The following is a 15,392-nucleotide window of genomic DNA, read 5'->3' on the forward strand; positions in this document are numbered from 1 at the left end:
AGCGCACCACCTCGGCCAACCAGCACGGAGCACGGCGGGGCGGGGCCGCTAAGCCACGCCCAGCACAGGTGCGCGGGCGGGGAACCCGCCGCGTGGTCAGCGGTGTCTGCCCCACGGGACTTGGCTGGCCCGCGCCGCGGTCACGCACCGACCCCGCGGGGGCTGGCCATCGACCTGCCGTGGATGAAAGAGCAGAGTTCAGGGTTGGGTGACAGCGACCGGCCAACTTGGACAAGTCTAGTCCCTATCCTCTACAGCATCCTTTATAATCAATGCCCCGAGAACTGGAACAGCCCTGTCTGGTTGTTTAGGTTCTCCTTGAGGATGTTTACGACTTTAGGGGTCCGGTGCGACAGTCTGTGGAGTAGTGGACACAGCACCACCTGGGTGTGTCTGTGGCTGAGTAGCAGGGCTGTCTGGCCAAAAATGAGCCTTACCCCGTAACACGCCATTTCTTGGCATCTGTGGGCTGAGGTGGGAAGAGAAGGTGGGACTGCCGAGTAGGAGACTGTGGGGAAAGAGGGTTGAGTCACCCTGGGCGTTCAGGGCGCAATAGCTGGAGTCATCTCGTTCTATTTTGCATAGGAGAAAAAAAAAAACCCGAGGTTCTGAGAGGTCTGTGGACAGCAAAACCGGGACTAGCCCACACTTGTGGCTGGTTAGATGTGGCTGAGAGCGCCCTTTTACTGCTCTGTAAGGAAGTGTGAAATAGGGCATCTGTAGGGAGGCTCTCCAGGGCACATGCCTGCTGGCTGCCCATTCACCTGCTTTTTTCTTTTTTTTTTTTGTACCTCTCTCCTCTCAGGCATAGATAAGGCCTATGGTTCCTGAACCAGCTTCCACCCATCCACTGTGTGGGCTTGGGCCAATCCTCCAAACGCATCTCCTAACCCCCTTAAATAGGGATGATCTGACACACCTGTGGGGACTGCCAGCCTCACAAAGGGTTCTGGGCCCACCTTTGAGGTGGGGCGGATGGGCTTTGGGCATTCACAAGCCGTGACCCTGGAGGAAGTTGGAGATCCTCACTTCTCAGGCCCCTCACCTTGGGCTGTGCAAGCTCATTCTTCAGCAGTGACCAACAGGTGACTCTGACTCACTGTTACAACCACAGGGCGCCATGCAGCCCCAGGAAGAAGGACTGGTTGTCTCCAAGACTAGGGTTTAAAATTCTAAGCCCCTTGCAGCAAGAAGCCTCCCAATGGGGGAGAGGCTTGCCTCAGGCAGCACAAGCCTCTTAAAGGAAACAGGCTGTATAGATACCTGGGCCTTATCTGCTGCCTACTCTGTCTGGTCACTCACCTCCTTTAGCAGAAATCCAGGTTTGGGAACCAACTCACAGGCTTTAGCCATGCTCTGTAGGCCCTGTAGGCTCCCAGCGACCCCAACAAGCAAGCGTGGAAAACCAGCAGCCCTGGCAACTGTAAGGCAGACATTCATCCCCTTATCAGAGTGACAACCAGCTCCAAATGCTACCTCACTGAGGGTTCCCACCAGAGAAGTTGTGGTTTGCCCTGCCTTGGTCCCTGATGTATTGACTGGGCTCGTAGATGGTGTCGCGGGTTGGATTATGTCAATTCAATGGGATACAACTGTGACTGATTAACGCTGTCTTTGCAGATGTTGCTGGTTCAAGAGGAGGTCATTAGGATGGGTTCTAACCCAACGGTTAGCATCCTAAAAAGAGGACTTAAGTGTGTACGGGGTAGGGAGCCACCTGTTGTGAGGACAGGGGTTGTACAGGGTTGGCGGGAGAGTCAGGAGAGAAGCCTAAGTCCTGAGCGGTCGGCAACCAGGGAGCCCTTGTCACCTTCCCTCACAGCTCTGACACACCTCCATGTGGAACACCTGGCCTGGTGTTCGCACAGAGACTCAATTCGCGTTACTCCACTCCAGCATCCCATGCTACTTGCACAGACGGCACCTGAAGAGGGTGGAGCAGCAGGCTGGCTCTGCCCTGCAGAAACACGGCAGGTTTGTGGATGAGCACCCCACAGCTCCACTGCACTGCTGAGAGCTTGTGGGGGACGCCACGCTGTCACTACTCCCTGTTACCAGTGTCCCATCCTCCCAGTACACAGTCTCCCCGAGGATCTCCCAGGCTTTCTGGAGTTCAGAACTGATTGACTATACAAGGGGGATGCGGTCTGCCAACGGCCCCACCGGCCCATCTTCTCCCAGCACTTCCCTGAGGAAAAGCTCAGAATGAAGGGTTTGCTCAGTCTTCCCACTTACTACCAGGAGATCCCAGGGGGAGACATTCTTTGGCCTTCGTAGAGAGTCCTTGAACCACACTAGGTCTTGACACCTACCATGTGTGGATGAAGCTTTTTTTTTTTTCTGGGGTTTTGACTGTTCAGAAAGAGGGCATGGAGTGACATCTTGCAGGGGAGGGCCCAAGAGGAGGGCAACTCAGTGACAGACTTTGTGATACTATCCCTCAACCAGGCTGGCTCGCCCAGGTGTCGCATATACAGGGACTCTTTCTCAACCCCCTCCTGGTATGACAGCCTCAGCTGAGGATCGGGGTCCTCTGCAACTCCCGGGCTTCAGGTGAGCTGAGTAGGAAGCAGGAGGACTCCACTCTGTCCTCTCCAGGGCAAGCTTGGGGCAGGATCTCCTTCCAAAATCCTTTCATCTCATGGTAACAGTAGTTTCTGACTGTTTCTCCAAGACCCCACGAGCTCAAACCAGGCTGTTCCTACACTAAGTAGGTGAACGCCAAGCACACCATAGAAATGTGCTTGGAGACTCACGGGAAGGCAAGACACCTGCAGCCAGCTGGGCTGGTGGATGGGTGAAGTGCAGCTGGGCACTGGCGGGCTGGTTCAGAAGTGAGGTTCCGGGGCACACAGGGCTGTGTTTATTCGGGTGCAGTGGGGCAGCACGCAGATCTCCTGAGACAGATGTGGAGATCACGGATACTTCCTCAGAGGTCTGAGGCTGGGGAGCCCCATGCTGAGTTTTCCTTTCCTAAGGTCCAGAAACCTGTGATCAGGATGCTTTCTAGGAAGCAGGGGGCAGCTTCTGGTGCTGTTGCATAACGTGAAACTAAGGGCATGTTGCTGCCAGCCCAGGCTTCTGACACCCTAGATGCCGCAGGGCACAGCAACATAGGCTGGGGGAGGATGGTTGAGTGTGTGGGGGGTAGGGGGTGGGGAGAGACCCAGGTAGCTTCCTACTATTCATAGAATAGTCCAAGGTAGGAAAAGATCGTAGCTTGCTAAACTTCAGGCTAGAGGTGAGCCACATCTAAGGGCAGGGGCTACCTGATCGGAGACATTGTGCTAATTTGCTCACAGCCTGGGGAGACTACTCTGTCCCTCTGTCAGACTGACTACATGGCAATAGGTTTGTGTGCTACTCTGAGGAAGGGTCATGGCCCCTCTGTCCTAAGGGGCACCCCACTAGTATTACAGATTCTAGCTACTTGTTTCCAAAGAGACCTCCCCTCCCCCCCAAATACAAGGTAATAGCTGGCTGCTTTCTGAATCTAAAACTACCTCACCGGGTATGGGTCTGCTGACATCTGCCTTGTCTGGGTTCCCTGCCCCCATCAAGTGCTTACTCTGATGTCGCTCCAGAGACTTCTAGACGTGGAGTCACCTGAAGGTGCCAAAGCCAACGGGGGAGCAAGACTGAGGTAGTACCTTCTGGAGGATGCTGTCTCACTGTTTTGCTAAGGGGGCGACTACCCCCAAAGCCCAGACACAGGGCTGAGAAGGATGTAGGCCCTTCTGGACACAGGTGTCACTCCCCATCTGCTTTGAAGGGCGGCCAACTCAGGGCTTCCACAGACCCGATCAAACAAAGAAATCAGGAGTTCTACAAGCCCAGAGAGGGGGTAAGGGCTAAAGCTCACCACGGGGTGAAATTTTCTAGAAATAGGGGACACATTTGGCGAGTCATAGGCAGCTCAGACTTCTGTTGTTCTGTTCACTCTGCTCAGAGGGACGGCTCTGCCTGGAGTAGGTTAGGTTTTTCGTTTGTTTGGTTTTTCAAGACAGGGTTTCTCTGTGTTAACAGTCCTAGCTGTCCGGGAACTTGATCTTATAGGCCAGGCTGGCCTTGAACTCACAGAGATCCACCTGCCTCTGCCTCCAGAGTGCTGGGATTAAAGGCATGTGCCACCACCGCCCAGCTAGGTTTTTGTTGTTGGTTTTCAGAGACAGGTTTCTCTGTGTAACCTCTGGCTGTCCTGGAACTCGCTTTGTAGACAGGCTGGCCTCAAATTCACAGTGGGAACCATGAACTCAAACAGTAGCTAGTCACATGGGACACAAGACAGGGATCCCTTCCTGCCCCTGCTTTCCTTGGCTCCTCCCCCCAGGCCTCCTGAGGGATGGGACCAGATGCCACAGTGTACAGGGGCTAACGAGCCCCAAGACCTACTGCCTGCACTGTCCAGGAATCAGAGCACAGCCTGAGAGATTGTAGACGGATGGCTTTACCATCGGCCATTCCTCCTTGTTCTCCAACTGCCACAAGTGTGCAGGCTCTGCAGTTTCGAGGAGCCTCAGGGGCTGCACTTGCTCCAGAGGGGCAGCACAGAAGTCAGGAGCATCTCAAGCGCAAGGTTGCAGCTGAGGTCACAGCCTGCTGTGACTGGCCTGCAGCTGCCTCCAGGGTTTCCTGGGCACCCAGAGATCATGACCTATGATGACTCTCTGTGTCACTGTGGTCGGTCACAGCACAGGCCTGGGCCTGTGAGAGCACTTCAGCTCCTGTTGGACAATGAGTGCCTGCCCAAGAAGGGGTAGGCTTAGGTGGCAGCCAGGGGATGAACACAGACCAGCCTTGCTCAGATGTAGTTGACAGCTCAGAGATGGCCCACTTCTGGAAACCAATGGGGAGGCCAGCCTTGCTGCAGCACTACTGACCCCAGAACCTGACACTGTCTGCTAGGGTCCCCAGCCATGGGAACCTCCCAGATAGAAGTCTGAAGGTGACTTTGCTTCTTATAGGGCATACAGTTGTCCAGCAACCAGTCCCTCTTAAGTTACGGCCTGTGGGTGGAAGCTTCTGACTTGCCTGCCCGTGTCCACTGAAGTGTGAATTGTTATGACAGAGACCTGCCACTGGGTGCCACCTCAGGACGAAGTAGGACAGTAAGGCAGGCAGCAGCCTATGGCCCCATCTGCCGTGCTGAAGCTGGCTGTCCCGACTCCTCAGCTTTTGTTTATTGTTGCTTTGAGACAAGGTCTTATTTGTCGCCCTTACTGACTTCCTGCTGCTTTCCAAGTAGCACAGGCTGGCCTTGAACTCACAGCAATCCTGCCTCAGCCTCTTGAGTGCTGGGTACTCCCTGAATGAACCTCTGTTCCCAGCTCTCCTCAGCTATTAGAAACCCTTGGTGAGCTAGATGACAGCAGGGCACCCTGTGCCCTGGAGGTGGCCCCTGAAAAGTCACAACAGCTGGCCTACCTCACAAGATCCAGGATCCAGCCCCAGAACAGTAAGAAACGGAGCCTCTGAGAGAAGGAACTGGTGCTGATGCCTCCACCACTCTGTAGGCCACCCAGAGGCCAGTAAAAAGGTAAGGTGACCAAGAGCACATAGTGGTACAACTACCAGAGAAAAAGCACCATCAGGCGAGGAAGGGCTGTGGACCCTGGCAGCCCCTAGCTGACACTGACAGTCAAACCCAGCACCAGGGCTGCCGTGGATGCTCTCAAACATTTTATTTAAACTCCTCTGAAAAGGCAGGATGTATGCCATGAACAGAACAAGATGCCGACAAATGGTTCCGGGCCTGACCTGCCACCGAGCAGGCCTCTCCAGCCTCTGAGGGCTCTACCATTGCTAAGGGCAGTCCCTGCATAAGGAGGGATGTGGTTGGCTCTGGAAGGTGACAGGGAGCCATGGACAATTCCTGGGACAGGAGAGGGACCCGCTTCTGCCTCGACTGTCCTACAACTGCTGGAGCAGCCACAGCAAGTGGCCAGGGGTAGTAGGATTTCGTCTGGGTCATTATCATAAAGAAAACCGCAAACAAGAGCCTCTTCCTCAAAGAGCAAGTGGCTTGGGGACCCCACCTCTGTCTCACACAGATGAAGCCCTGGCTATGCCCACTCTCTTTCCCACTTTGCACTGATCCCACACAAGTGTTTATTTTTGACTATTTTTTTTTTAAAAATATAGCTTTGTAAATGCTCCATAAAAATACTGTTCTTCCTAGTCAAACACAGGTATTGCGGTATGAAGAGGAACTGCTTTGATTTGCTCTAGAAAACGTGAAAAGATTATCACACAGGATAAGATAGAAAAACGCAGGGTTCCTAAATATCACAAAAGCCAGTACCAAATGCTTACGGTGGAAGCGAAGCTGGGGACCGGGTGGGCTGGCAGCCTGGCTAGGCGCCTCCTCCCCTGGTCCTGCTGGGCACAGCTTAGGGCACCTCATCCTTCTCCACACGAGGATAGCACGGCTGGGAAAGGCAGCCAACTGCTCTAACCCAATGGCCAGCACCTCTTGAAGCACCGATGACCCAGTGCTTCTGGCCGGGACCCAGTGGCCCTGCTTGATGGCAAGGGGCCAGCTAGCCAGCACCCCGGCCCTGGGGGCTCTGAGACCAGCTCTCCTTGTGTGAAATTCCACTTAGCCCAGTGGCGCACTCCTGTGCAGGTGCCAGGGCAGGAGGGCAACCGCCCTATCCCGTGATGTGGGATTGTGTCTTCGACCCCTGACTTGAGGCAGGTGGCCAGGCTGTGTGTGCCTCAATTCTCAGAGAGGGACAGAGCCAGGGCAGCCTGGAAGGCGGCTTCTTCGTCAATGCTGTAGTCCTAGAAACAAGTACAGGTAAGTTTTGGGAGTGCTGGGAGGACCAGGATGGCTCCCAACAGCCAAACCCCTTCCATGCTAATCCACCCAAACACCATTCTGTGATCTCAAGTCTCCCTTCAAAAAAATACCTCAGGGTGCTAGAGCCCTATCTAGCTCCCCAGTTCTTCCCAGCGGCTTCCCAAAATTCTCTCGGGATCATGTTGCAGGTCAGTAGTCTGCAGATTTGAGACTAAGAGGGGTGGGTTCATGAATGAGCTGGTTTCCCTTCAGATGGGAACAGCTTCTTTGTCCAGCTTATTTAGTGTGTGTGTACAGACGTGTGTGGCATATGTGGGATGGGAGTTAGAGGATTTTCTAATTTAGGGATTCCAGGGATTGAGCGCAAGTTGTCAGGCTTGGCAGTAGGAGCCTTTATCCACTGACCCATTTTCCTGGCCAAGAACTGGGGTTTCTTTTTCTTTTTGGTTTTTTTTTTTTTTTTTTTTTTTTGGTTTTTTGAGACAGGGTTTCTCTGTGGCTTTGGAGCCTGTCCTGGATCTAGCTCTGTAGACCAGGCTGGTCTCGAACTCACAGAGATCCGCCTGCCTCTGCCTCCCGAGTGCTGGGATTAAAGGCGTGCGCCACCATCGCCCGGCCAGAACTGGGGTTTCTAAGATCAAAGTTCAGTCAGGGGCAACAAGATCTCCAGCCCTGGGGACCAGAAGAAAGAAAACTCTGGCTGGCTGGAAGATGCAGGAGGTGATGAATACATGGGGGATGCCTAGAAGGAAAAGCCTGGGTGAGGGGCAGCAGGTGGGCCGGGATTAGGCAGCTTCTCTTCACTATCACCTTGAGGTGAGTATACCAGGGACTCTATCTCTGAAGCTGGTACAAAACCAAGGTACTGCCTCAGATGGCCCAGAGTGGGCACCAACGGACCCAGAGCAGCTAGCCTCATGACAAGTGTGGTTGCCTGGTGCCCTCCCAGTGGCAACGGAGTCTTGGCACTGTCACAGCCCAGGCGACCCTGAGGGAGCTGGGCGGGGTACCTACCACGAAGGTGTCATAGGAGAACTTGTGCCGGTGCAGCAGGTGCTGCAGGAAGTTGGCGCTTTTGTAGCTAGGGTCCCCCCAGGGCATTGCCGAGCAGATGGGGCACACCTAGAACACAGAAGTTGGGGGTAGCAGGGAGGGGGCCTTCCCTGTCTGCTTGCCCACCCACCCAACCATAGCAAGGCCTGCAGAGCAGCACCTAAGGTACACACTTGTGTATCTTCATCCCCAGACCAGGCCTGACCCCGTGTCTCCCTCAGGCAGAAGCCCCGTGCTGCCGATGCTCACCACACGGTTGGGGTCACTGCGATGGCTCTCCACACAGTGCTTCACCAGCTCCTGCTGATCCAGATTGCGGGCTCCACAGTAGGGACAAGCAAAGGTAGACCGGTTGGGGATATTGCTGGGGGTGGAAGACACTGAGCGAGGTTAGGGCTGAGAGCACTTGTCCCAACTCCTCCCGAAACCTGCCCTCCCCTCTGTGGACAGTCTGGCCCTAAGGAGGACCATACACCTTGGAAAGAAAGTCCTGGTCCTCTATTTACCCCACATGCTGGACTAATGGGATATGGCCATGACAGAGGGGAAGTGACTATAGGGTCCTTGGCCTAGGAAGTACCCTCACTCTGCCCGTCTTGGGTCCCCATCCTGAAGGCTGCCTACCTGGGGATGGGCTGAGATGTGGGCAACACAGGGACGAACTTGGGGCAGTTGGCCATCTGCTCCTGGACCTTCAGGCAGGAGGAAATGTGCACTCTCATCTTCCCCAGAGTCACCTAATAGATGAGAGGAGAAGCAGAACTGGGCAGGTCATGACCTCGGGCAGCAGGGACAGAGAATGACCAGCAAAAGATCAGATCCATCCCTTCTGCTCCTAAAACACTCACAGGCTCTGGGGCTGCCGGGAGGGACCCTGGCAAACAAGAGGTAACACATGAAGACACACAGGTCTCTACAGAGCCACACAGACAGCCGTGTTCATGGCTCTTAGGGTAGCTGTAGAGAGCAGGTGCAGGTCACTAATCCCCCAGGACACGAATAACAGGTCCCTCTCTTAGGGACTCAGGGAAGCTGTTCCAATGAGTGGACAGGATCCATACCTACTAGGAAAAAAGGCTCACACCCCCAGGGGGAAACCAATGAAAGACCCCTGCTCTGACAAATACTTTTAGTGGTGAAGATCACAACACAGTGTGATAATTACCACTCAGCTCCCCATCAAGTCATCACAGCCATGCCAAGGGCAGCAGCCTGGCCTGAAGGCAAGGGACAGGGAACTGGCAGGGGATGCTCAGCAGGAGAGTCCATCCAACAAGGGCTCAATGAGTTACCCTGAAGAGAGAAAAGAACCCATGGCCAGCCTTTCCCTGAGGGTGCACACCAAGGCTGGGGGTAGAGCTCAAAGACTAAGGGGGAAAGAAGACATGCTAATATACCACTATTGGCAGGTGGCTACAGCACATGTCCCCAGCATCCAGAGTTTGTACCTAAGACCTGCAAGGGTCCAAGAAGGTCCTCCTTGAGTCACTTGTCACAGATGGGTACCCATGCAGCAGGGAAATTTGCTCCAGAAGACAGTTTGAAAATTGAGGTGTTCAAGTGAGGAGTGGAGCTACTTCACATGTAACACTGACAGGCTTCTGGCCTCTAGTCTCCCTAGGAAAGTCCAGCCAGGGCACCCAAGCACCAAGGAGGACCACGGCAACCGACTCAGCCTCACTACTCCAGGCCCAGGACAGTTCTAGTTCATCTGCCTGGTGACCTTTAGAACACTGTGACAAGTTCACAAAAACAGTAACTAGAGACACAGGGAGGCCTGCAACATAAATGACAAGTGCACTCATGGCTGCTTAGTTTCCTGGGAACAAGGGGGAAAGGGGGAGTGAGGCAGGCTCTGGGGACAGGCTGGAAAGTGGCCTGTAAGCCCCAACACCAGTGGCAGGGCCTGTGTGATAGTGCGGGGACAGCGCTCACGCCATTCTCCTAAGGACAGACTCTAGCATTAGGTGCACAGAGCTCAGCCTTGAAAGGCCCTGCCAACTCACAGTCCCCAGAACCTTCTTGGCTTCCCCAGATTTGTCTGTCACCGCCTGAGTGCTCAGTCCCCATCAGTCACAGTGCGGGGTCAGCTGAGCCTAGGTTAGGCCGCTGTGACAGCTTGGCTTCCCTGGAGCTCCTAGAGGGTCTGCCACACTGAAGCAAATGTGGTTAATCGACAGGAAGGGGTGTGAGCCCATGCACCCCGTTCCTCTATGGGACAGTAGAACCCATGGGCGGAAGCTGCCCCACCCAGAGCCTCCCAGCCTTAGGAAACCCGAGTAGGGCGGGTACCTTCTTGTTGCAACCCCGGCAGGGTGCCTTGTAAGATGAGAGCTGCTTCTCTACATGAGAGGCCTTGTCCACTTTCTTGGGGTCGAAGGGCAGGCGGCAGAGCGGGCACAGAGGGGATGGCACCTGCAGACATGGCTGGAGGCACTCCCCGCAGAACCTGCAGGTGACATGGACCTGAGGCTACTTCTTCCATGCCAGCATGTACAGAATGGCTCCCCAGTTGCTACTGATAGTTCTGGACACAATCTTATGCCCACACTCCCACCCCCCACAGGTCATAGTTAAGAGTACAACCCTCCTGTATGTGGTGTATCCCCTGCAGCCTGTATCCCAATAAGAGCAACCCTGGGATAGGATGATCATTTCTTTCCTGAGAGTCTCGAGATCATGCGATTAACTGACAAAACCTCAGGGGTCAGGGTATCAGGCCAGGGAGCCAGGGAGTAAAGTGACTAACAACTATGCAGAACAAAATGCCAGGCCTGGAGCCCTTCCACTACATGGTCAACACTGGCCAGGCAAGTCTCCTGAGGCAGCAGGGGGTCCTTTTTTTTTGTTTGTTTTTTAAGAGACCTAAGGTGTTGTAGGCACTAGCAAGTACCCAAATCCCAGTTGGGACCACTCAACAAGGGGCAGTGTGAGTGGGCATGGCTTCAAAAGTCCCTTCAACAGCCTACTTTTTAAATTTTTTTATGTATTTATTTGTACATATCAACCCCAATTTCCTCTCCCTCCTCTCCAACCCCTTCCCCTCAGCCTACCTGCCATCCACTCCTAAGAAAGGTTAAGGCCTCCCCTGGGAAGTCAATTAAGTCTGTCCCATCACTTCATTGAGGCAGGACTAAGGCCCTCCCCAGGAGGGGGTCCTTGGATTCGGAGTCAAAGCCTGGTGACAGGAGGGACTACCCTGGCTTGGGTACTGGGCATAGACTTGGAGCACTGAGAATTAGTAGGGGCCCAGTCTCTTTCTGACACGCTCCCAGATGCCAGCAGCAAGAGCTCTGTCCTTGCCTGCCCACACCCCAGCTGGTGTTTGCAGGGTCTTCCATTCATCAGATGCACACCCATAGAGAACAGAAAGGAACGGGGCATAGCTGTGCAAGTTGACAACTGTTCTTGGTTGTCAACTTGACTATATCTGGACTTATGCTGGGTACACCTATGAAGGATGGTTTCCTAATTAAATCATTTGAAGTAGAAGACCCACTTTTATTTATACTTTTATTTATTTATTTTTCTCAAGACAGGGTTTCTCTGTGTAGCCCTTGCTGTCCCTGAACTTGCTCTGTAGACCAGGGTGGCCTTGAACTCTACCTGCCTCCGCCTCTTCAGTGCTGGGATTAAAGTGGCAGAAGACCCCCATTTAATCTGGACTGTACCTTCTGCTGACAACCTATATAAGGAACATGGGAGAAGGAAGCTTGCTCTCTTTGCCTCCTTGCTCTTGCTCTCACTGGCAAATCCATTCCTTCACTGGCATTAGAGGCAACTCTTCTGGAATTCTGGCATATACCGAAGATGAACTGAGACATCCAGACTTGTGGACTGAACAACTACTGGATTCTTAAACCTTCCATTGGTGGACAGCCATTGTTGGGATTAGCTGGACCACAGCCTGTAAGTCATTCTAATCAATCTCCTTTATATTTATATATACATATGTACACATATATGTATATATATTCATTCTATAAGTTCTGCTTCTCTAAAGAATACTGCCTAATACAGATTTTGTGTCAGAATTGGTTTTAAAGCAAGAGAAACATAAGGAAAAAATTTAAAGTATCTGGAATTGGCTTTCCAATTTGCCAACACCCACAGTTCCTGAAAAGCTTGGAGAGTACTGGAAGTTCATGGTGTTAACTATTTTATAAACTTAAGGGATAATGGATTTATTTTGATTCACTAATTGTTAGAGGCAATGGATTTGGTAACTCTATATATAAAACTTTTGACAATTTGTGGAAAAATAAGGGAAATGATGCTGTGGTTGGTTGCTTCTAGCATCTCTGGATGAGTTAATAAAATTAACCTACTTCCAGCATCTCATATGAGGAAGGACAACAATAGTATCGTGATAAAACCGACTAGTTCCTGATGTGCACCAACAGTCTAAAGGTTTCCAAGTGTGCTCTGGAAGAGAATCTTCTGTCCAGCAGCCACAGAGCTCAAGATGCAGAAAATCAAGGCTCATTTATAAGGTTGGCTGAATCACAACAAAAATTCAAGTCCCAACCACTGAGGGTGTGAGCAATAACTGGTAAAGAACAGGATCCTATAAACTGGAATGGAAATGTGTGGGAGGACCCTACTACAGCTGAGAACTTTGGACCCTCAGATTCTCAAGGGGTTATCACACCTGAGGAAGTAGTATCTCCACCCAGAAGATACACTTTCATCCCCAAACCCCTGAGACACTGCCTTTTCCACCTTTGGCTGAGGAAATCCCTCATTGTTTACTGAACCGGCAGTGACTTTCCGTGAACGAGATGCCAGGTCAGGTGGTACTGATGTCCCCCAGGGCCCATCAATAGCTGCCTCTAGACCTGTAACCAGACTGAAGTTTTTAAGAACATATAAATGTACATTAACGTGCTCCTACAGGGGAAACAGGAAGTGTAGCCCAGGAGGAAGTGCACTGCACTGCTAATAAAGAGCTTAATGAGTTTGCTAATTCATTCAAGCAAGTTAGGACTGGATTTTAAGGGTGTGGGATAACGGTGGAGGAACGTAAAACTGAACCAGGCTGAGTTTACTGAATAGGTACACAGAATGAAGGAGAGTCTAGGTTGAAGATGGAAGCTAATGGTTTTTTCCTGCACAAAATCACAAGTGCTGATGGCACCGGGAGGAAGAGAGGCACTGACTCAGCCTCCAGGAAGATGGCAGCCTAGAAGAGTGTGAGGAGGCTGCAAGAAGCCAGTGTGTAGTCTGTTTCCTGTGACTTCTCAGCAGGCTCTGGGGTGGGGCTGAGAAGTCACGCTGGTCAGAAGGGATGAGAGAATCTTCTTGAATCTGCAGATGACTTAGCCAATGTCCCTCTGGCATTATGAGATACCAAGGAAAGGTCCCTTTGCAGTGAGGACAGGCCTACAGCTCAGGCCGTGTCAAAAGTTCCTGCACTCTCATTTTTGAGGGAGCCACCACTTGGCAAGACATGTTTAACCAAGTTAAGAGAAGCAGCCTGAGACAGGGCAGCAGCAACTGTGCAAAGATTCTCAGAGGCATTTTCCTGCCGTCAAGACTGGCTCCTTGTCACCTACCTTACCCCCACAGCGCAGGTGAGGTGGCATCAGCAACCACACACCCAGCCCTGGAACTGGTCTCCATCACTGGCCCTAAGCTGGACGGCCAGCCAATCCCTATGAGGCTGGTAAGATGGTGCATCCAATGGGGCCCCATGACAGCCAACATGCCAGGGTTCACAGCAGAACCCAGGTGTGCAGGGCTCTACGCACAAGAAAGCCTCAGGAAGGAAACTGCTTCCAGTCAGGTGGCTCAAAGACGTGCATTTTTAAAAGGTGAGACAAAAGCTCAACCCTCACACTCTTCTGAACACAGGCTACACCCAAGAGACTGCAGATTAAAGTAGGTGAGAACAGCTGGGCAAATGGAAAATGGAACCAACAAAGAAAGGAGGACCACCCCGGTGAAGGATGTCTGGACAGAAGCTTGCAGAAGCAGCAATGGAAACAGTTTTATAGGACAGATGCTTTCCAATCCTATGTTCTATCTTGCCAGGGGGACAGCATAATAAGACTTGGGGGGAAGGGGTGTCAAGTGCTGCTTGGTGAATACTAGGAAACAGAAAACATGGTGGCCTGTGTGCACTGAGTGAAGGGGCTGGAGGCAAGGCTTTCAAAATGACAAACCTCACAGAACACACCGTAAAACGCTACTCATGCAAGCATACAAAAAAGGAGAAAGAAAAAAAGAGGGTCCCGATCAAAGGCTTCCTGCTAGAATGCCCCAGTAACACTAGACTGAGTAGGAGCTGTGCCCTTACAGACAATTCCGCAGAGCTCTCTCCAGGGCGAGCGGGACCCCTGTTCAGCCTGACACTGGGACAGGGAAAGGGAAGGCAGTTTTGGATGGAGACAAGGTCCTTGCCACCTCCCTGGATGACTAGCAGGCACACGCCCACCCAGCAGTTCCAGTTCCCTCTGCAGCAGAGTCTCCAAAATCAGCTGCCTCTGTTTGCAAAAAGCCTCCCACCAATCTGCGTGCACCCCAAGCCGTGGAGAGCCCCACCTCCTGAGCGGCGTGGCCCTCTACTGAGAAGTCCTCCTGCCCTTTTTTTAACTGCTCATCTCAAGAGCTGTACTGTGGGGAGGTCATGGAGCAGACGCTCTGTCTCGGCTCCCTCCCAACCAGGCTGGCGCTGAGAAGGCCTTAAGCACCGCTCCCTCCTGCGAGCAGTCACAACCTCAAATTTAAGTTCCTGAAACACGGAGGAGGAGGAGCCAGATTGGGGGAGGTCCTGGCTCAGCTGGGCACCTAACAAGGTCTCCGGTGTCTGGGGCCCGGTAGGCCCTGCTGCCTGGAAGCTTCAGGTTCAGAATAGGCCAAGTCCTTCAAAACATAACAGCATCAGGCCCCAAACGATCCTCTTTCCTAACTTCAGGGAACTCATTTCCGTGACAGTCAAAACGAGTAGACATGGGGTGGATAAGAGTGGATTGCAAAAGCCACAACTCATTTATTTACAACGGCCCGCCCGATCTCCACAAGCCCGAACGCCCGCGCTTGGCGCAGCGGCCTCGTCCGCCACCCTCGAAGCAGCCGGCGGCCGTTGGCAACGCGCGGGGCCGGGGCGGGTGCAGGGTTTCCCTAGGCCCGGGTGCGGGGGGCCGCGCGCGCGGCCGGCGGGTAGGGGCAGGGCTGACTTCCCCAAGTCCCCGGGCGGCCGCCCGCCACGACCCCTGCCCGGACCTCCCTCCCGCGGGCTCCAGGCGCGCGCGCTCACGTGTGGCCGCAGCTGCCGATGGCCACCGGCCGATAGTACACCTCCAGGCAGATGGGACAGCTGAACTGCGCCTCCAGGCCGCTGTCGCCGCTCGCGGGCCCAGCTGGCGGCTGCCGCTGCTGTGCCGAGGCCACCAGGCTGCGGAACATCGCCATCCCCCGGCAAGGCCGCCGCCGCTGCCCCCTATCCAGGCCGGGAGGCCGGCGTCACTGCCGCGACGGCGCCGCACTGGCGTCACCGCTCGCCCCGCCCCCGTGTTTGCGTCACAACTGTGTCAGC

The 15,392-nt window shown here is 53.5% G+C and overlaps 1 protein-coding gene across 2 annotated transcripts; it reads right to left on the reverse strand.

Moving 5' to 3' along the window:
* Window positions 1-5,659: 5,659 nt before the first annotated feature.
* Window positions 5,660-15,322, reverse strand: Rnf166 (ring finger protein 166). Of its 2 annotated transcripts, XM_005345796.2 has the most exons (6): window positions 15,114-15,322; window positions 10,148-10,304; window positions 8,480-8,592; window positions 8,105-8,219; window positions 7,817-7,924; window positions 5,660-6,783 (listed from the first exon to the last, which is right to left on the reverse strand). In XM_005345796.2, exons 1-6 carry the CDS (start codon window positions 15,266-15,268, stop codon window positions 6,718-6,720), a joined length of 714 nt encoding a protein of 237 aa, XP_005345853.1. In that variant the 5' UTR covers window positions 15,269-15,322; the 3' UTR covers window positions 5,660-6,717. The 2 variants fall into 2 exon arrangements, with proteins under 2 accessions (XP_005345853.1, XP_026634554.1); XM_026778753.1 differs by lacking the exon at window positions 10,148-10,304 and having other exon boundaries at window positions 15,114-15,172.
* Between the last annotated feature and the right edge of the window lie 70 nt (window positions 15,323-15,392).

This window comes from Microtus ochrogaster, chromosome 4, assembly GCF_000317375.1.
Source record: "Microtus ochrogaster isolate Prairie Vole_2 chromosome 4, MicOch1.0, whole genome shotgun sequence".
NCBI lineage: Eukaryota > Metazoa > Chordata > Mammalia > Rodentia > Cricetidae > Microtus > Microtus ochrogaster.

Bases quoted from the DNA above. Each gene is read 5' to 3' on its own strand.
- Rnf166 (XM_005345796.2), bottom strand. From the start codon at position 15,268: ATGGCGATGTTCCGCAGCCTGGTGGCCTCGGCACAGCAGCGGCAGCCG. The intron at 8,593-10,147 runs GTACCCGCCCTA...CTCATCTATTAG, and splicing joins GCCGGGGTTGCAACAAGAAG to GTGACTCTGGGGAAGATGAG. The intron at 6,784-7,816 runs GTAGGTACCCCG...ACTTGTTTCTAG, and splicing joins TCTCCTATGACACCTTCGTG to GACTACAGCATTGACGAAGA.